This window comes from Rhagoletis zephyria, unplaced genomic scaffold (assembly GCF_001687245.7).
Source record: "Rhagoletis zephyria isolate East Lansing unplaced genomic scaffold, Rhagoletis_zephyria_1.1 Rzeph_scaffold_00267, whole genome shotgun sequence".
Taxonomy (NCBI): domain Eukaryota; kingdom Metazoa; phylum Arthropoda; class Insecta; order Diptera; family Tephritidae; genus Rhagoletis; species Rhagoletis zephyria.
Genome location: NW_016157351.1, coordinates 216,135 through 239,236, shown reverse-complemented (window position 1 = coordinate 239,236; position 23,102 = coordinate 216,135). Strand labels below are relative to the sequence as shown.

The following is a 23,102-nucleotide window of genomic DNA, read 5'->3' as shown; positions in this document are numbered from 1 at the left end:
ACGACAAAAAAAAATTCTAAAAAATTAACGGTAATTCGTAGCCACTTGACATTTGCACATTATCAGACTAAAATTGCAGTAGCTAAAAAACTGTGTACTCGAAAAAATTCTAACACTTCCGAGAAAAAAATTTGAAACTTAGGTGAAAATTTGTTGCACTTTTTTGAAGTTTTCTACAAATTATTAAACTTTGGTTTATATGGGGTTTATTAGAGAAAGGACTGTATTTTAATTTAAAATTCTTAAAAATAAATAAATAAACATAAGTGGCACACAATATCACTTTGAAATGGCGTGCCATAGATATGACCGATACTGTACATCGAATTAAAGAGAATTAAACTCTCTATCGCATGAACAATGACAGGGTTTTTGAAAAATTTGGATTTAAAAATTCTTAATTTGAAACCGGAAGTCGATAATTTCACCAAAAGATAGGACATCCCCGATTTAGTAGGTTTTCAATAAAAAAACCTTTCCCTCCATTTTAGAGGAAGTGGACGGGCGGTCTAGGACACCCTGTATATTTCCAGAACTTTTTCATATAACTAACTAGGTGATTAAAAAAAAATGGGTTTGTCATTATTTTTTAAATATATGTTCTTCGTCAACGCGATACGTTTGTGGAATTCTATTCCTGCTGGTGTAAGAAGTAGTCTAAGCAGAAGCAACTTTAAGCAAGGTGTTCATTTTGCGCTTTACTAGTAGATGACATTGGCCATGATGACAATTTTGGTACAAAAAACTGAAAGAAAACATGGCTTACCTCGTAAGGTGCTTACCTATTTTCCCAGTGGGTCATAAAGGAAACCACGTAAATAAAATGAAAAAATATTTTATGAATCTGTTTTAAACATTTTTTGTTTTTATTTGCCCAATGCTCTTGCGCGTTTAGTTTCTTATTTAAATATTAAATTCTAAAAAAACATCCGGCAAATTATTTAATGTTTTGTTCTAAATTTATATGATAATTTTTTTAACTGCCCTTTAGGCAAAATTTTTTCATGGGAGGCTTGTAAAGACTTAGCCTCGTTAAACTAAAGAATCTTCCAATTGAATACCGCCGCTGTTCTCCCAACGAAGTCTTCTAACTTCGCCAATAGGCGCCTCAAAATATCACACCACTTTAACGTCTTGGCTCTTGCTATACACAGCGCAACGCTAGTAGTTCCTGCTCCTTCTCATTTTTGTATAATTATCTATAAATGGATGTGGTAAAAAAAAATTCACACAATTCAAAATAATCTCACGGTACGCAATTGAATTTTTAATGAAAAATATGTAGAAAATGCCAACTTGAAAGGAGTTAAAAGTTATTGATTACACTGGTCTACAAGGGTTTTGCGAATAAGACGGGACCTGGTGTTTCCGAACGGATTTTTCGTGCTGAACACGAATCTGGGGTCCAAAACTTCCCATCACGTCACGTTTTCGAGAAAAAAGGGGTTGAAACCCCTAAAAACAGCGTTTTTGGCCATTTTTGAAAAATGTAGAGCTGAACCCTGACGTGCTACAAACTTTGTATATGTCAGAAATTAAAGGCTAAATCGTGCCCTTTCGAATGAGCCCTATGCCGAATTAATCGCATGCACCCTTAGATCAGGGGGTGTATTTGTGTCTAGGAGTCCAATTTTTATATCCACCATATTCGACCCGTCATCTTAAATTTTTAAAATCTAACTGCAGATTCGTAATCAGCGACTTTTAATATAGTTAAAACCTTGGCATTATTAATTTTCTATGATCGTTTAAGATTAAATTCTTTCTGTGATCAATTTTTCCTGCACCCCTAAACACAAATACACCCCCTGCTTTAAGGGTGCACGCGATCAATTCGGCATAGGGCTCATCGAAAGCACGGTTAGTTAATCTGATAATGAATTGCGGACATTTTTGACCCCGGATTCGTGTTCAGCACGAAAAATCCGTTCAGAAACACCAGGTCCCGTCTTATTCGCAGAAAAAAAGTTGAAATTTGTAGACCAGTGTTATTTGACATTATAGTGGAGAAATGTCAAAATCGCTTCTACCTTATTTAATATGCCTTGGTGAGGACCAATAAAGGCATATACAACATATGTACTTTATTAAAGAGAATTATATTCTCTATCGAGTGACATCAAAATTTTCAAAATCCGTGAAAGGGGTTTTGAAAAATTTTGATTTAAAGAAATGCTTAATTTGAACTTTGACCGTTTATAACTCTTGTAGTTGTTGTTTCCAAAAAAAAAAATATACCGCTACGATGACCTCAATCCATGCCCATATATATTTTTTTAATTTGAGAATTGTAGGTATTCTGCATTTATGCCTTCAGATTCTAAGGATAAAAATACGTATCTTTTGTTTGAAACTTTTTTCTCAGAAGCGCCGTTTTCAACCCCTAAATGACCTTCTCTTCAACTCGTCCTGGACTTCGAAAATGGGCGAATTATTTTTTGTTGGAAAACGAAAAAACACGAATTACCAAGTCGAGGCCTCTCTTTTTTTGGTGGTATTACCGACTTCCGATTTCGAACGGAAAGGGGTTGAACTGACCAGAAGTTAATTTTTTCTAAATAGGATTACGTATTTTCTCATCTCGAAATTTTATTTTGTAGGGAATATGACGCTCTTCCAGCAAATGAGCGATATGTAGTTTTGCAAAGTAAAATAAAATAAAATTTGATAAAATTAGTTCTGAACTCTAAATCGGGTTTTCCCTGCAGGGTATGAGTCTCTCTTTTAATGTTTGTATTAGTAAAGTGAGCCCCAGTATAAGAAATTTTATTATGCTCTTCTTTTCGCTTCATACTGGCTCTGCATCGCTCGTCTAGCACTCAGTTTAGGCAAGCGAACTCCTAAGTGCAAAAGGCTCCTTTGACCACCTCTGTTATAGAGTACTAGCGGTATCCCGGTGTGCTTCTCTACACCAAATATTGAACAATTGATGAAAAATCCTGGAATTTTTCTATATGAAGATTTATCATTTGTTTTATTTCAAAATGTTTGATTCTTTATTTTTAATCTTAATCCAACACATTTGGATATACAAAATTTTTTGTTTTTCCATCTTGGGTATGAATAAATAAACAATTTGGAATGCCAACTCTTGAACAGGCCACGTATAGCTGTCCGTGCGAGAAGCACGGCTCCTCCAAATTCAATCTGCATACTTGAAGAGTTTGTCCTGGCGCCTTGTTGACGGACATGGCAAATGCTAGACGCACTGGGAATTGCAAACGCTTGAATTCAAACGTTATGTCTGTTTTTATCAGTGGAATACGTGGTATGAGCACAATTTCACCTTTCGCTTTCCCAGTCAGTATTGTTGCTTCAACTAAATTCGCCATCAATTTTTTTACTGCCAGTCTTGTTCCATTACACAGAGCATTTAAATTCCGTAGTAAAATAATTGATGAGCCGACCTTTAAATTCAAACAATGTGGTGGCATACCAGGCGGTTCCATTGAATTCAAAAATTCAACTGGATAAATCACTGCGTCATCTTGATTCATTGCGCTGTCAACAGATTTATATGTTGTCACTTCATATGGCAATTTTTCTAGAATTTGATAATTGATTGAATTGATATGCACATTTTTGGTGCCAGTATTGCGCGTTCTCTCAACCAATCGTGATACAGGTAATTTTGAGCAATATTTGGAAACACGCATTCAATAAATTTTTCTTTTAATTGGAGAATTTTACAAAAATTCTTCGGCAATGTGATCAAGCCATTTGTATTATCGATTCGAACTTTGCCATTTCCGATCTCTAACAATTGCTTGTGCAACTGAACACGCATGTTTATGTGTAATGTCAATTTTTGCACATATCGCCACGGAGGGGAAGACTTCAAGCATGCATTGATCTCATCTGCCGGTGTTGATCGTGGAGTCCAAAATGAAAGACCGAATATCAATGTACACCACCTATTCGATAATACGATGAAACGACAGATATGTTGTGTTGTGGTGACTTTCATTCCATTGGTTCTACAAAATCCCTATTGAAAAACTTGCAGCGATTTTTATACTTGACTTAATTTATCCAAAGAAAGAAATAAAAACAGCACATTATAGCAACAATTTTCCACTACGTTTTGAAACTTTTCGTACGAAATGATGCAACAAATTTGTGCAAAATTATTGAAATAAATTCAATTGATTATTATATTGATTTTTTTGAGCTCAAGGCCGGGTTGAAATAAAACAAATCATGTTTAAAAAAAAATTGAGAACTATATTGCAGCCATGTTTATACTTGACTTAATTTATCCGAAGAAAAAATAAACACAGCACATCATAAATAGCAAGAATTTTTCACTATGTTTTCGATTTTTCTTGTATCTGCTGTTGTACCATACACATCACATCACATAAACCATCTGGATGATAGCCTGAATATGCCGCATAAATTTGGTTGAATTCGGTGAAGCCGTTATCAAGTTATAAGCTCACACCAAAAACGTGTTCTTATTTTTATACATAAGATACATATGCCACGCCCCTTTTCCAAATTTGGGCAAACTCCACATAAAATATCTGCATTATGGCCCAAATTAGCTTTATGAGTTTGGTTGAATTCGGTTAAGCCGTTCTCAAGTAATAAGCTAACTCACTAATTTTATATATAAAATACAGGCGCCAAGCCCCCTTTTCCGAATTCAAGCAAACTTCACATAAACCATCTGCGTGATAGCCCGAATATGCCGCATAAATTTGGTTGAATTCGGTGAAGCCGTTCTCAAGTTATATGGTCACAACAAAAACGTTCTCTTATTTTTATATTTTAGTTAGTATGGGTGGTGCCACGCCCCCTTTTCCGAATTCAAGCAAACTTCGCATAAACCATCTGCATGATAGATCAAATATGTCACATAAATTTGGTTGAATTCGGTGAAGCCGTTCTCAAGTTATGAGGTCACACCAAAAACGTGCACTTATTTTTATATATAAGATGACACATAAAATGTCATAACTCAGGAACGGCTGCACCGATTTCAATAAAACTTCACACAAACCACCTCCTCAAAGATAGAAAAGAACTCTAAAATTTTTGTGTCAATCGGTTCGGCGGTTCTTGAGTTATAAGATTACCAAGGAAATGTAACTTCTTTTTATATATATAGATACAGAAAAATTTTTTTTTTTGGTCTCGTTTTGTTAGGCCTGCAATAAAAAGAAATGACGCTCGGCGAAATACACAATATTAACGAGTCGTCCCTGACCAAAAACCGTGATATGAGCTTAGCACAAACGATTGACACACAACATAACAATCGGCAGCAAACAGATAAAATGGCGGTAGCGACAGCAAACGAGAAAAATAACATTATAAATAAACATACAGCAGCAGCAGCGGCAGCTTCAAAGCAGGTTAGTAACCTTTCTAGGGATACTTATGCATACATATATGCCATATAAGCTATGTATTTATCTACCGCCGTAAATAATATGTTTATAATAAATTATTATATGTACTGATGGTAAATTGTGAACCATTAAAATAACTGAAAGTTTTCGCTTAGTAAGAATTAATAAAAAACAGAGTTAAGATATTGGCCCGTATGAATAAAAACAAAGCTATTGCATTTTCTTAAAATTTCTGACCTTTTACTCGATTTGTTTGTTGTTATATTTTTGTTGCCTCTGACGGCATTCGAACCCGAACATGCTGGGAGCTAACAACTAACAGCGAGCATCTCTACACGTTCAGCTACAGCCAGACATGCAAATGTGCTTTCAAATGCTCAACTTCAATCACATTTCGTTAAAACACGAGCAGTGATCGGGTAACAAACAATAAGCTGGCACAGAGACACGAGTTGGTCCGCTACAGCATGACAGAAGAACACTTTTGTAGTACTCCAATATACCACAAATAGACTACATGGTCCAACGATTTTTGCAGGGATTGTTAATATGTTGGAGTAGTTTTGTGCTACTCTGATGAAATGCAGGGATGGAGTATATGGTCCTGGCCTAGGACATCGCAATGTTAATTGGATCATATTTTTTATATGAATTGTGGTTAATTTTGGAGTACTCTTTGGTCCTTAGGGAGTACTCTTTACACGCATGCATGGAGTAGTCGCGATTTTTGCAGGGTGTGTACTCAAAATAACTTGCGCATGCCATGCTTACAGCATGAAGTAGAACGCAAGCTGACCGACTGCTAGTAGGGATGTCGGAAAAACATCGATGCAACGAAAATATCAATAGGGGTATTCTCTGAGTCCTGCAAAGCCCTTGCACGGTGCACGGATTGCATGGTTTGCAAAGCTGTCCCATATGAAAACCGGTTTTAACCGTGCAATCCGTGCAATCTGTGGACCATGCAAGGGCTTTGCAAGACTCATGTTTTGCTTCGATGCATCGAAAATCTTCCACTCGATGTGTGAAATCGTATCGATGTATCGATACAAATACAAAATATCGGTAAAATGTATGTGTCCGCTGTGGTGTAGTGGTAAGCAGGGTGCGTTTCCACGGGTCTGGTTTCAAGCCCTGGTCAAAGCAACATCGCAAAAAAATTTAGAAAAAAGGTCTTTTTTTTAACAGCGGTCGCCCCACGGCAGGCAAAGACAAACCTCCGAGTGTATTTCTGCCATGAAAAACAGCTTCTCAAAAAAATTCAATCGCCGTTCGTAGTCGGCGTAAAAACTGTAGGCTAAGGCGCACGCCACAAATCGGAGGAGAAGCTTGGCCAAACACTAAGATATGTGTAAGCACCAATCTGTTATTATTATATGCTGCAAAGCGTAAAACAAATAAAATTGTGCTATAGAAATACAATCAAACACCAACAAATAAAATTTGCTTGAAAACTTTTTTTTTAAATAATCGATAACCTAAAACCTGATTCTTTGCACAAATAAATATTTTCTACGAAAATTTCAACATAATAGTACAATTAAATTATCTTGTTATAAACTAATGCATATTTATAAAGTTTTTTATATTCTTTTGATAAAGTTAGTGAATCAAATATCTATTATTGGTTTTTCATTTAACTAGTTGAAGTTGAAGTATTGCACATATAATTATTTCAATCAATCAATTATTTTACTGGGGTATATGCACATAAATATGTATTTATTTCAGGTATAGCCTTGGCTGCAATAAGATAATGAATACGGGGTAATGAAAACTTGGCAATGTTAAAGAAATCTGTATAGTTTTAGTTTATGAATAAATACTAATAATATTATAGAATAAATAAATGTCGGTCAAGTCGCAAATATGCAAAAACTAATTGCGAATACACAAGTACTTGGGAGTACCACAAGCAAGCTCTCTACTCGGGGCTAGGGATGCAAATTTTAGGGAGTAACATCGATTCATCGATGCATCGGAGAAATGTACATCGATGCTAAAATACATAGCCATCAAAGTATCGATAAATCAATGGTTTCCGATGCTTTGCAATTTGTTAAGTTCTAGTTAAATTGTAAGAAAAATGTAATTATTCCCAATCCTAGCCAATACAGTCTGTGTAATTCAATTAGAGAAATACATGCGAACAGATGTATTTCCCTGTATTTAACTAAGTAGACTTCCTGCACCCTTCCTATAATTATAATCAAAATTCAACCATCTTAAGGTCGCTGGCGCCTAAAATTCCAAGGATTCGGACTGAGGGTCGGTCCTTTTTTAATGATTAGACACACTAAAATCGATGTATAAAACATCGCTAAACTGCCCTCGATGTTAGAAAATTGTAAATATCGATGGCAAACATCGAATCTTGAACCGATATTATCGATGTTTCAATAACACCGATGCATCCTTACTCGGGGCAAGTAGTATACTACTTGTGCACAGAAGAAGTGTGATTAGTGTTTGCACTCTCAATGAAGAGTAGTGGCTTAGTGCCGAGATATTCGCATTCTATTAGTAGAGTACAATCCAAAGAGTACTTGAAGGCGTAGAAGAAGCAAATGTATTTTTGCAGCTCTTTAATGTAAATTATTGTACCACTTTGCAAGAAGAGTCGGCAACATTTTCTACTTGTATGACTAATCATTTATTGTGGTTTAATGTCGTCTATTCCGCATGCCCGATGAGATCATTTCAATTAACGTCTGATGACATGAACATCGCAAATTAGCCAACCCAAAGCATGACCCCCCAAAACACACCAGTTGTTCGATTGAATTTTGATGTATCTTTTTTTAAGATTCAAGTTCACATTGCACCAGCATTGATTATTTTAATCAATTTATTTAGTGTGATGACACGTACTATCAATTAAAAAGCTAATTTCAAAAGTTTGAAAAACGCTTAAAATCCTTTTAGTTAAAGTGCTAAAACCTTGTAGATACGTACTTATGTACATAAGTGCGTGATCGTGGGAGCATAGTAGCAGCAGTGCAGTGCCCAGTGATGACTAACCCAGCAAATCGAGCAGCTCAAGCTCTGACGGTAACAAATTTGAATATACAATTTTCACGCTTAATGGAGACAAAACACATGTTGCAGTGACCAATCGAAAAAGTTTATGAGCTCAAATAATCAGTCACTCACTCATTTCTTGAGTTACCTATGTATATAATTTGGTCTTGCAATCGTGTGATACTTTCGACAGCCACATCTCTAGTCCTTCTGAAAAATGTTGACGGTTGTTATTCGTTTACCCGGCGCACATTGGGCCCGCTTTATACAGGTCGATACTGAAAACTGATTTTTTAAATGTTGGTATTTAAAAAAAAGGAGACCGCTGTGGCTGAGTGGTTAGAGGCGTGTACCAGTGTGTGCACCCTTTTTTTTAACAATTTGAGTACCAAAAATCAACCGTCGAAGCTAAAAATCTGAAAATTTGTGAACCGGCAAATTTTGGGTCGCTGATTTCAAAAATACAATCAAAAATTTTATAAAACTCTTAGTTTTACCGTTATTCTGCGTCCATTATTTTGGACAGTGGTACCCTAGGTTGGTAAAATGGGAAGTAAAGGCAATTATTTTTATTTTGCGGTATATGTATATTTTAGAACTAACAATAACACTTAAAATTTTTTAGACTCTCAATTCCACCGGAAACTAGTTAACTTTTTCCTATATACATATTACCAAAGAACGTAGATAACAAGAAGGGACAACTCGTTATAATTGTAGCGAAAGTGCGCAACAGGGGCGTGCCTTCTCTTTTGCCTTATTGCGTTTTTTGATTGGATGAAAAGAGAAGGCACGCCCCTGTTGCGCACTTTCGCCACAATTATAACGAGTTGTCCCTTCTTGTTATCTACGTTCTTTGATATTACACTGTTCACTATCGTTATTTGCGATACTTTTCACTTTTGTGAAAAAACACCTTTACCACTTCAACCCGAAAATGCAATGAAAGAAACGCGGTAAAGAAGAATATACCCTAGTGGTCAGCTGATTAAGTCAAGAGACATTTTTTCTAGTTTTGGCAATTTCTCTTTTGTTTATTTAATGTTTATATTTTTTATAGCACTTTTTTTGTAGCACTTTACCTAACCAGCGCCACATAAATCCACATTTCAAACTTCGTACAAAAATTATGAAAATTCAGCAAACTTTAACATTTGCACCCGAAAATCTTAACCTTTTTATTAAGAATGTTTAGAAAAACTTTGGGTATGAAGTTTTGTAGTTCATTAAATTTTAGTAGGTTAAAGTGCAAATTCCAAGGCTATAGAAAATGTTTAATATTTTTTTTTTTGAGGAAATATTTTTTAATAGCATCGCTAAATTTTTGTAATCTGCAGATATGAAATCAAAATCTACAAAATTCTGAAGTAAGTCTTTGAAAAATGTTGTGATTCGTGAATGTAACAAATGAATAACTGTTCCTTTTGATTGATACTCTATTAAAAGCATATATTTTTTTTCATTATGTAGTCCAGTAATAAGAAATAAGCATAGTTTGTATCATTGAGATAATTTAAAATGTGGGACGAGGATGACATTAGTTCTTCAAATGAAAACAATAAAAACTAATCTTTTAAAGTTTGCCATTGTTCGATTAAGCGCTCAACTGCTGCTTCCAAAGATAACCACCGCGTTTTACGTACTCCTAATATATTATGTGGCAGGGTATTGAAAGCATCTTGAAAATTTCTGAAATCTTTACGATGTGCTATGGCGAAAAACGAGAAACACATTCCTTAAAAGCTTGTCTAGTTTTACTGGCAACTGCTTGGGAGCAGCAGATGAGCACAAATTCAGGGTGCAACCGAAATAAAATAAATTATTGTTTATTTGTTGAAACTTTTGTTTAACACCAACCTTATTCCCCAAAGGTATTTTCAATAAATTTAAATAATTCACGGTTAGGTCGTACAAACCTTGTGCAGTTGCATCTTCAACATTTAAAAGCCCAAAAAAACGGTCGACCACAGTACTCTTATTAGAAGAAAGATAACGCACTATGAGGGTCAAGATCAGAGATAAACTTTTTACCATAGCTGCCGCTTTCGTGGCACAGCATTTAATTGAATTTTCACTGGGATTCTTTAAATTAAAAAGCTTAGGCAATGAATTCATTGTTCTAAATGGAAGTGCAAGTTGTATGCAGTACATGACCATAGCTATCTCCTTGGAAATCTTTTTGCCAGACTTTTTTGCGACAATTTCGATCACAGAAAGCTGCTTTAGCCGATTGCTATCTTTTACCTTGATCACATTGATTGAGTGCCGCTCTAAATATGTGATATCGATTCCAAGCGAACAGCGCCGTAGTCAGTGTTGCCAGGTCTTCTGCATGAGAAAACGTCCCTCTTGGTCTGAAAAAACGTCATTTCCTACCCAGAAACATCTTTTTCAAATGAATGTACAAAAAATTATTCTTATTAAACTTTCATTGTATACAAAGCTACATATGTACGTAAGGTTTATTAAAATGTCATTTCGACAGAGCACATTTAGAATTTATAGTAAACTGGTTTGAGATCGTTAATATAAAAATGAATGATAAATACACTTGTGATCGGCTGATTAAGTCATCAACATTTTGATCGATTTTGGCTGTTTTTCGTTTGTTTATTTAATGTTTATTATTTTTCCTTAAAAGCCAAGCTCATTTTATAACAAACAAAATATAAATCCACATTTCAAACTTTGGGCGAAAATTATAAAAAATCTGCAAAGTTTCAGCTATATTTTCAACTTTTTATTTAGATTTTTTAGAATTTTTTTGAGTATGCAGTTTGATAGCCCACTAAATTTCAGGGCAATAATGTGCAAGTTTAAAGGGGCTACATAATCGCGTTGATTTTTAATATTTTTTTTTTCTTGTGCACATTTGGTTAGGGGGTCGGTTGTCGAAAATGCTAAATTACGTTCTGCTAAGAAGGAGCATAGCAATATTTCAGTCTTTTTTGCGTTCATTACATTTTTAATGAAGTCTTAAAAAAGTCGGATACTTTTTTCTGACTTTTTATGCTGCTACAGCTTTTTTTATGCTTTTGCGAGCGTGCGTGTTGCAATACATCAGCTCTTCCTGATTGGGCTTTTAATGTAATTGCAAACATTACAATTAGTCTCGTAACCTCAAGTGTTTACACAACCAGCCTTTGTCCAAGAATCAAAAAAAAAAAAAATGCGCGTACACTTGGTTTGCATCATATTTAAGTCATCTGTGTCCAAAGAATAAATATCTATTGAAGCAGCTGCTGCAAAACACAAAGTTTGTAAAGATTAATTAAGAAAGTGATTCAAAACCAGTTCTACTTACAAGATTTAGTAACAGAGAAAAATTACTGGGAGGTTAAAAAACGTAAATTTTTACACAAAAAACGTCCAAACGTCAACAGGATACAAAAAACGTCTAAATGGCGTTAAAAACGTCAACCTGGCAACGCTGCCCGTAGTTTGGAAAACGCCATATTTCCTTTTTTCTTTCAGGGTTCAGCTTCCTCTACAGAAAGTGTGAATTCCAAAACGTCAAAATACAAAGCATCAGTCTCTTTTATTTCTAAACCGTACTAGAAGAAAAAGTCTAACTTGCGCATCCTAGTTGAAAACTATCATCAAACCGCGGTTGCGCAAATTTGGCATTGCAAACTACTGGGGTTTGGAAGTAAAAGACACTGATGCTTTGTATTTTGACGTTTTGGAATGCAGCCAAACTTCGGTGGCGGCAGGGAAATTCTGAAATATTAAAATGGTTAATTACAATTGAATTAACCTTTTTAGAAATAAATCCATTTAGAAACGCTCGCCACAGGATTAAATTAGAAATAGTCCAACGAATAATTTCTTGAGTACCATCTTCCGGAATATATCTGACTAAATCCTGCAGTACGGGAACAGACTAAATGCTGCTAATTTTTTATTCTACTTAATTCGATTTCGAATTAGACACGAGGTGCTGCCAGACATGGTTTTTTAGCACCTTATTTTCAAATGTTGCCACAAAGCTCAGTACTTTGAAAAAAAGTTGCCACACAAAAGGAAGCATATTTGGCATGCTAAAATGCGGTAGATTTCAAGCACGATTGAGAGAATACAAAGGTTGCGCCGATCTCGGACCGCTATTCCTCTCTTAACGAGTTTGACAGAATCGTTGTTTGCATGACGTCACACTTGTGCAACTTGTTTACGTTTTCCTTGCAACATTCTTTCTTCTTCTTCCATTCTTGCTCACGTTTTGGCATTTCTCTCTCGCAATTGCACCAGTGTGACGTCATCCAAAAGTTATTCTAAAAAATCCTCTCTGATCGGCGCAATCTTGTATTCTATCATTCTTGGATTTCAAGCATTGTGCGGTAGATCGTCAAATTTCAAAAGCTATGCGGTAGAAGTGTGCTTACTGGAGCGTACAACCACTCCGATGGACCTGGGTTCTATTCCTGGTCCGGGAAACATCTAATTTAGAAAAAGTTGTTTCTAAGAGCGATCGCGCCTTGGAAGGAAATAGAAAACCTCCGAGTGTATTTCTGCCATGAATAAACTTCTCGAAAAATCCATTTGCCGCTCGGAGGCGGCGTTACACTATAGGTCCTTCTATTTGTGTACCAACGTCAAGACGCGCACTACAAATTGAAGGAGAACCTCCGCAAACCAATTAGCAATAGTGAGTTTGTTTTTTGTTACGCTTTCACGCTTTAACTACTCAACTGATCATCATTAAATTTTGTACACTGGTGTCTTTTAACATCTTAAAATATAGGTAGCCTTTATCTCGGTTAGACAAGTGGGCGTGGCACCCGCCATACAAACGGAGTTTTTGAAACTGCATATGGGTATTTCCACACGTCACATACGTGCCAGTCGTACGTTTCAGTAAGATACAAACAAGGAAAGCATTTGTTTTCTTATACTTTTTTTGTATATCACATAATTGGCTCTATATTTACCCGAAAAATGAAAACAATCGAACCGCATGGTCCGTAAATATAAGCAATTGAAGAGAGTGTCGTTACGTGACAAAAAATGGAAGTTGATTTTTTCTTTTCTTACAAAATCACAAAACTGCGAATTGTGGACGGCCCTTTTCATGAAACTTGTTTTAATATGATTTGGAGTAATTCTAGTTGTTTTTAGAGTTTTTTTACAACCCCAAGTGTGAATCGTAAATAAATTTCCATCGCTATATTCTTGTTAATATTGCTTTTAAATGAATTTTCAAAGCAAATAAAACATGCATTTTATGTCGAATATACTTTATATTTTAACTTCAGCGCCAATTCAGAGTAAATTTTTTTGGAAATCTATGATTTATTATGTTTCAACTACATATGGAGTGCTGTGTGTGTATGAATATTAGAACACACAGCCTATACCTATTAGTACGCGAGCTAGCAACGTCGTGAAAACAGGAATTTCAGGATAGCTGGTTTTTTGATATGACATCTCTCTCACTCCCTCGGTTAGCGTGGGGGCCATCTGGCAGGCGGTAATGGTTGCGTTGACTAGTGCGCATCGTATCTTTACAGTTAAAAAATGCTAATTATACCTTTCATGAGCATGAAATGGTATTATAACTTTGGTCCGATGTTTGTAAGTACCAGAATTAGGCGAAATATACATCTAAATGTATACTTAAATGATCAGAACATCGAGCTGAGTCGATTTAGCCATGTCCGTCTGTCTGTCTGTCTGTCTGTCTGTCTGTTGGTAGGTGGGTGTATTTTTATAATTTATTAATCATTTGTCGGAACCGGAAGAATCGGACCACTATAAGATATAGCTCCCATACAACTGATTGTTCAGATATGAGATTTTTCGTTATGACTTCTACATTTATGCAGCTAGGAACATGATATTTTGCAATACTTCCCCATTATCAATAGAAAACTTAGAGTGAAAATTACAGAGATCGGGTCACTATAACCTATAGCTCCCATACAACTGATTGTTCAGATATGAGATTTTTCGTTATGACTTCTACATTTATGCAGCTAGGAACATGATATTTTGCAATACTTCCCCATTATCAATAGAAAACTTAGAGTGAAAATTACAGAGATCGGGTCACTATAACCTATAGCTCCCATACAACTGATTGTTCAGATATAAGATTTTTCGTTATAACTTCTTCATTTATGCAGCTAGGGGCATGAAATTTTGCAATACTTCCACCCATTATCAACAAAATACTTACAGTGAAAATAACAAAGATCGGGCCACTTTTACATATAGCTCCCATGCAACTGATTGTTCAGATATGCAATTTTTGTTATAACTCCTTCATTTATGCAGCTGGTAACATGAAACTTCGCAATATTCCCACCCATTATAATAAAAATAGTTACAGTGAAAATGGCGAAGATCGGGGCGCTGTAACCTATAGCCTTAATACAAATGATTGTTCAGATATGATATTCTTTGTTATAACTTCTCCATATATGCAGCTAGAAACATGAAATTCCGCACTATTTTCACTCATTATCAACAGAAAGTTTACAGTAAAATTAATAAAGATCGGGTCACTATAACATATTTATTGCCTCCATAAAACTGATTGTTCAGATATAGGGCTTTACTGTAAAACTCCTTTATTTGGACAGCTAAAGTCGATAAATTTCGTAAGCTATTTTATAAATAATTATACAAAGTTTACTGAGAAAATCGGTTAACATACCGATCACACAGCAGTGAAAATCACTTAGATTGGCGCTATATAAGGTATATCTTCCATACCTCTGATTGTTTAAATATGATATTTTATACATGTATGTATCTACTCTATCTATGTATGCTGTGAATATATACATTTTTTCAAATGCAGTAATCTGTTAAAGTAAAATTTTCAGATGTTCATGAAAGGTATGAAGCCTTCGGCATAGCCGAAGACAGCGCAGCTCTTACTTGTTTTTTAAGTCATTTTAGTAAGGCTAATTTTCTTTTCATTGGCTTTAACTAATTTTTAGAAACATAGATTTATTATTGCCTGACATGTTCGTTGTTGCTAACATTGTGATGAATGATTTTTCGAATCATTTTAGTAAATTTCAAAATTCAATATGATGTTGTTTAAGTACTACTGAATCTAAAATTAATTTTTCAGACATTAATTCGGTTGCTAAAGAATATCCAGACCGATTTAAAGCTGAAAAGTATTACGCTGGTAGTGAGGGAGATAGTAGCAAAATAGAGAATTTTCCTAGGATTTTAGTATGAAAACTGGAAACTATAAATACTTATCTAACGTTATAACATAACTCTAATTACAGTACATACGTTAAGGCAAATAAAAACTTAAAACATTTCAAAAAACATCAATTTCTATAGTGTCGGAATAAAGCAAGAAAAGCAAGAGAAAAACACAAACATTTTTATATTTGTAGTTTACTAGGATGCGAAATTTCTGATTATTTAAAAGCCAGACACTCAATTTTTCTTTTTAAACTGTTGAGTTCAAAAGAACCACATTACCTATATAAAAACTGATTTTTCCAAAATCTGAGCGTTCTTATGATCCAATTCTGCCTGTCTTCAAACTTATGAGCTCCACAAAAGAGCATGGTATTAGAACTTGGAACTCTATACCTGCTACCATTAGTGACAAAATCAACAGAAGCAACTTCAGAAATACTCTTTATAATTATTTCTCTAAAAATTGATGAACCATCTACATATTTGGAATAATATATAATAAAGTGATCGTGAGCCTTGTTAACATACCATAATGTTTGTATATATAAGTATAAGTTTTATGTTTCCGTGTTATTTCTGTTTAATTTAATGTGTCATATGCGTTTGTATATATTTTAGATTTTAATTTTCAATATATAAATAAATAAGTATTATCTTTACTTTTATCATTGTTGTACTATAGAAGATTGAATCTTATTGTACTAATGCCTGAACCGAAATAAATGAAATGAAATCATAATATTTTTATATTCATAACGTTATCATAACATTTTTAAACTTAAACACTGGTTTAAAACAAAAATACGCAGCGGATGCTACTATCCAATTCCTATGCAGAATCGCTTGCTGATTCCGAAATTTAGTATTTTTTCCATATATAAAGTTTTCGAGATATTTGCAATTTACCGTTATTCAGCTTAAAAAAGTGGTTCCACTAAATCACGTATATCTTATACGAAATGTAGCAACTGAAACGTAGAAAAACTCCCCATAAACAGTATATATGTATGTACATCAGTTTTCTATAAACTTAGTTTTTTTGAGAAATTTATTAATCATCCCAGACTTTTTATTTTTTTATGAAAAAATTAAAAAAAAATTAATTTAACAGAGAAAAAATTTAAGAAATAATAGATTTTTTTCTTAATTTTTTCATTTGTATTAAAGCTTGTTTTTTTACAAAAAAAAACAAGTAGTAATTTGAAAAGAAGAAAATCGGTGGATAAATAAAACAAGTGATTTTTAGCAAAAAAAAGCGACTTAAAAAAAATATATATATTTCATGATTCAATGATCGGATCTAAACCACCTCGGGACCACCTCTGAGACACTACCTTTCCGCTGCAAAAAGAATTATCGAAATCGGTTGACGTGGTCCAAAGTTATGCGGTAACATACATAAAAAAAAAAATATATATTCCGACGAACTGATAACCTCCTCCTTTTTTGGAAGTCGGTTAAAATAGTATGAAATATGTACATAAGAGCAGTAAAGAGTATTACTCATACGCCATGTACGATTAAGTACATACATTTTCATATGACGTTTCACATCTTTTATATTCACATATCTATCGACTTTCGTCGTTAGGAGCATGCTTTTTTTGTAAAGGAACAGGCTTTAATAGAAATGAAAGAAATTTCGAAAAAAATATTGAAGTTTTTCCCTGTTAAATTTTGATTTTTTTTTCATAAAAAAATAAAAAATCTGGAATGATTAATAAATTTCTCAGAAACTACTAAGTTTATATAAAACTGATGTACATACATACATATATACTCTTTATGGGGAGTTTTTCTACGTTTCATTTGCTACATTTCGTATAAGATATACGTGATTAAGTGGAACCACTTTTTTAAGCTGAATAAAGGTAAATTGCAAACATCTCGAAAACTTCTGCATAGGAATTGGATAGTGTGTTTAAATATAAAAATGTTATGATAATGTTACAAATATAAAACTTTTTGTGTTTTTCTCTTGCTTTTCTTGCTTTATTCTGACACTATAGAAATTGATGTTTTTTGAAATGTTTTAAGTTTTTATTTGCCTTAACGTATGCATTTGAAAAAAAATATAAATTTTTGATATTCCAATAATTATATTTGTGTTATAACGTTAGATAAGTAGTTATAGTTTCCAGTTTTCATACTAATGTCCTATGAAAATTCACTATTTTACTACTATCTCCCTCACTACCAGCGTATTACTTTTCAGGTTTAAATCGGTCTGGATATTGCTTTAGCAACCGAATTAATGTCTTATTAAACATCATATTGAATTTTGAAATTTACTAAAATTATTTGAAAAATAATTTTTTTTTAATAAAAAATGACGGCTGGCACAATGTTAGCAACAACGGACATGTCTGGCAATAATAACTCTATGTTTCTAAAAGTTAGTTAAAGCCAATGAAAAGAAAATTAGCCTTACTAAAATGACTTAAAAAATTAGCATTTTTAACTGTAAAGATACGATGCGCACTAGTCAACGCAACCATTACAGCGTGCCAGATGGCCCCCCACGCTAACCGAGGGAGTGAGAGAGATGTCATATCAAAAAACCAGCTGACCTGAAATTCCTGCTCGAAAACGTGCTAGCTCTTAGACTATATGTACATTAAAGTGGTCCAAAAATGTATGTAAAAAACATAAGGTATGATTTTTAATGCCGCGACCCCCTAGGATTGTTATATACCGAAAAAAATATACCCACTTTTTTTATTTTGAAATAAAAAATAATTTAGGTAGTGCTCAAAGCACTGAAAGTTTTCCATGTATTTTATATGGAGAAAAATCATCTTTTCGTAGAAATAGTGTAGAATTCTTGAAAATCAATATTTTTCGATCAGAAAACTTTACTTATCTTCAGGAGATTCCCAGTAATAATACTCAATTGTTTCTTTAACAATTTTTTCATGGCAACTATATTTTATAGGTCCTCCAAAGCCCTTAGAAAATGCCCAATAAAAAATCTTTAATCATGAAAAATGCTTAAATAAACAATTGGACATTAATACTGGAAGTCTCCTGAAGAGGACCACAGTTTTCCGGTCGGAAAATATTGATTTTCAAGAGTTTTATACCATTTCTACGAAAAATTGTTTTTTCCCATATAAAATACATGGACAACTTTGAGCGCTTTGAGCACTCCTTAAATATTATTTGATTTCAAAATAAGAAAATAGGGGTATATTTTTATTCACTATAGATCCATCATAGGGTGTGCCTGCATTAAAACTCCGACTTAATTTTTTTGGACCACTCTAATGTACATACATAAGTGGCATAGGGCTTGGGCATCGCCGCACTACCCTAAGTTGAAACTCGAGCACTCGGGTATATTAAGCTGCAAAGCACCCGATTTCAATCAAATATTGTTCGTCTTACGCTCAGTCGCTAACGAATAAACCTCTCTGAAGTTGGCAGGACAACTTTTTCTCAAAGCAAAAATTCCTATCAGATAATTTGCCGTTAATTATCCGTAAATTATCCGTGAAAAGAATAATTTTGCCGCGGACATATTTCAAAAAATATCGCGTGCCCTGCTAACTTCCACGGAAGTTAGCAGGGCACCTTCTGAAAACCAATTAAGGAAACCAGCTAAACCCAAAGTAACTATCTGATAATTTGCCGTTAATTATCCGTAAATTATCAGTGAAAAGAATAATTTTGCCGCGGACATTTTTTAAAAAATATCGCGTGCCCTGCTTACTTCCGTGGAAGTTAGCAGGGCACCTTCTGAAAACCAATTAAGGAAACCAGCTAAACCCAAACTAACTATCTGATAATTTTCCGTAATTATCCGTTGTTTATCCGTGAAAAGAATAATTTTGCCGCGGACATATTTTAAAAAATATCGCGTGCCCTGCTTACTTCCGTGGAAGTTAGCAGGGCACCTTCTGAAAACCAATTAAGGAAACCAGCTAAACCCAAACTAACTATCTGATAATTTTCCGTAAATTATCCGTTGTTTATCCGTGAAAAGAATAATTTTGCAGCGGACATTTTTTTAAAAAATATCGCGTGCCCTGCTTACTTCCGTGGAAGTTAGCAGGGCACCTTCTGAAAACCAATTAAGGAAACCAGCTAAACCCAAACTAACTATCTGATAATTTTCCGTAATTATCCGTTGTTTATCCGTGAAAAGAATAATTTTTCAGCGGACATATTTTAAAAAATATCGCGTGCCCTGCTTACTTCCGTGGAAGTTAGCAGGGCACCTTCTGAAAACCAATTAAGGAAACCAGCTAAACCCAAACTAACTATCTGATAATTTTCCGTAATTATCCGTTGTTTATCCGTGAAAAGAATAATTTTGCCGCGGACATATTTTAAAAAATATCGCGTGCCGTGGAAGTTAGCAACCAATTAAGGAAACCAGCTAAACCAAAACTAGCTATCAGATAATTTGCCGTAAATTATCCGTTGTTTATCCGTGAAAAGAATAATTTTGCCGCGGACATATTTTAAAAAATATCGCGTGCCGTGGAAGTTAGCAACCAATTAAGGAAACCAGCTAAACCCAAACTAATTATCTGATAATTTGCCGTAAATTATCCGCTGTTTATCCGTGAAAATAATTTTGCCGCGGACATATTTCAAAAAATATTGCGTGCCCCGCTTACTTCCGTGAAAGTTAGCAGGGTACCTTCTGAAAACCAATTAAGGAAACCAGCTAAACCAAACTAATTATCTGATAATTTGCCGTTAATTATCCGTGGAAAGAATAATTTTGCCGCGGACATATTTTAAAAAATATCGCGTGCCCTGCTAACTTCCACCTTCTGAAAACCAATTAAGGAAACCAGCTAAACCCAAACTAATTATCTGATAATTTGCCGTAAATTATCCGCTGTTTATCCGTGAAAATAATAATTTTGCCGCGGACATATTTCAAAAAATATCGCGTGCCCTGCTAACTTCCGTGGACGCCATGCGCTAGAGGGAGAATAAATGTTTGCGTCTCTCATAGACAAGCCTAAGCAGGAGGGAGTTAGCAAGTGCTTAACGAGCCCAAACATTAGCTGTCGGAGGCGACGACATAACTGTACGTTTACAAATATATTCGCATTCGCATTCGCAACCGCGGAGCTTCCACATTAATTTTAACATTCGCATTCGCTTTCGCATTCGCAAAAATCAATGCGGTTCTTTTGCGAATGCGAATATTAAAGGGACCGAAAATTACAGTTATTTTTTTACGATTTAAACTGGGCCAAGTATTTTTTATTCCGAAATAAAAGTACTTTCCGGATAATAAACAAATCGCTTATCCAAATTAAAAAGGTTTGGTATCCAATGAAAGAGGACTTGAATAGCTTTAAAACTGAAATATCTAAAAGAGGAAAGCCACACATTGAAAAATATTTCAATAAAAAATGGTAATTAATTACCATAGAACAAACATTGGGTCATGTATTTACATGAATTTCTTTAGTATATCTAACCAGTCACAGAAGAAAGCATTAAAAATTAGTTATAAAAACTAAAATCGAAAAACGCTGATGACGTGACAAATTCTGAAACAACCAAAATGATGAGAATGAAGAATTTTTTCGAAAAAAACGGTGTTTAAACAACTATTGTGCCATGATGATAGATTGTGAAGATGAAAGTCAGGAGCATACATCCGACATTTGAAGCCCCGAAAAAAATTCTCAAAAAGTAATTATAATATAAATATAACTGAAAGTCCTCTCCTGCAGTGTCAATCGAAAAGAATTTACAATTTTGACAAGTCTCCAGTTTTTCAAGTTTGTCGCCTCGAGCGAATAGTTGTATAGTGCCGCAGGTTTGATTTACGACCCTTCAAAAAGTTTTTATTAAGTACAATGTTCCAATTTTTAAATTCAAGTACTAAAAAAGCATTCAGTCTTATCATGAGTTTAATTTTCCTCGAACCGGTTCACTTTTCACTTTTGGTTTTCATGTACATATTTACTATGGGCGGAATACAAATTTTCGGGTGAATTTCTTTTCGGGCGAAACTCAGGATAAGGCAGATTATTAAAAATTATTAATCTTTCCATTTTTTATTTACCTAAATCACCTAACTTACCCACCTAAATTATTTCTTAAAAATACATGGCATCCGCATTCGCACCCGCATCCGCGGATGTTAGCATTTAAACATCCGCATCCGCATTCGCATCAGCGGATTTCTAAGATTCCACATTCGCAACATCCCTAATAATAGATACATACATATGCGCTTGGAGAAGAGACAACGTTTAATTCTTCGCCATGTGACGCCATGCGAGAGAGAGAGATAATTTTTGCGTCGCTGATCAGGACTGCCAATTTGAATTAAAGCGTGCCATTGTTGTGTTCGACCGAATGTTCGATTTCGGTTTCGCTTTGGCGGTTAACTGACAATATTTTCATGTTCGTGTAAATGTTGCGCTTCTGCGAAAAAAATAGACCGTAGATTTTGATTCCACGGCAAGGTTATTCTTTTCACGGATAAACAACGGATAATTTACGGCAAATTATCAGATAGCTAGTTTGGGTTTAGCTGGTTTCCTTAATTGGTTTTCAGAAGGTGCCCTGCTAACTTCCACGGAAGTAAGCAGGGCCCGCGATATTTTTTAAAATATGTCCGCTGCAAAATTATTCTTTTCACGGATAAACAACGGATAATTTACGGAAAATTATCAGATAGTTTGGGTTTAGCTGGTTTCCTTAATTGGTTTTCAGAAGGTGCCCTGCTAACTTCCACGGAACTTAGCAGGGCACGTGATATTTTTTTAAATATGTCCGCGGCAAAATTATTATTTTCACGGATAATTTACGGATAATTAACGGCAAATTATCTGATAGGAATTTTTGCTTTGAGAAAAAGTTGTCCTGCCAACTTCAGAGAGGTAACGAATAATACTTCTGGTCGTTTAAAGAGGTTGATGCAAAACGGGTTTTGTTAGATGCTCGAGTATACACGAAAATTAAGCACCCGTTTCTTGAAAATTACCCCATTTTCAATGGTATTCTCAATTTTATTTATTTTAGAAATGTTTATTTTACGCGTAAAAAGCGAAAAACTATGAACTAGTTTCATTACATGAAATATTTGTACTTTCAATCTTTACTATTTTCTCCTTTCGAGTTTTCAACTCGCTAAACTATAATCTCAATAATAGCAATAACGAGGCTGAAAAACAGCAAAGCTGCTGGAGCTGACAGCCTGCCAGCTCAGCTATTCAAGTACGGTGGGGAGGAGTTGATAAGGTGCATGCATCATCGCTTATTCAGAATATAGTTAGATGATCGCATGCTCGACGACTGGTATTCAAGTGTGCTCTGCCCAATCCACAAAAAAGGCAACCCCGCCATTCGCGCCAACTACCGCGGGATCAGCCTTCTAAGCATAGGTTACAGGGTCTTATCAAGCGTATTGTGTGAAAGGACTTGCCTATACGCCGCTATGTCTGAAATTGGTATCCCCGCCAAACTCATACGGCTGTGTAAAATGACGTTGAGCAATACCACCAGCTCCGTCAGACTAGAGAAAGACCTCTCCGAGCCGTTCGCCACCAAACGGGGTTTTAGACAGGCGAC

At 34.8% G+C, this 23,102-nt stretch overlaps 1 protein-coding gene across 1 annotated transcript in view; it reads left to right on the top strand.

The window, feature by feature from the left end:
* LOC108358525 (ankyrin-3-like) overlaps positions 1-23,102 on the top strand; it is a 251,386-nt gene that overhangs the window by 29,663 nt on the left and 198,621 nt on the right. The window contains 1 exon segment of the mRNA XM_017609928.1: positions 5,152-5,360. Within this exon segment, the coding sequence (XP_017465417.1) occupies positions 5,169-5,360 (192 nt within the window). The 5' untranslated portion in view covers positions 5,152-5,168.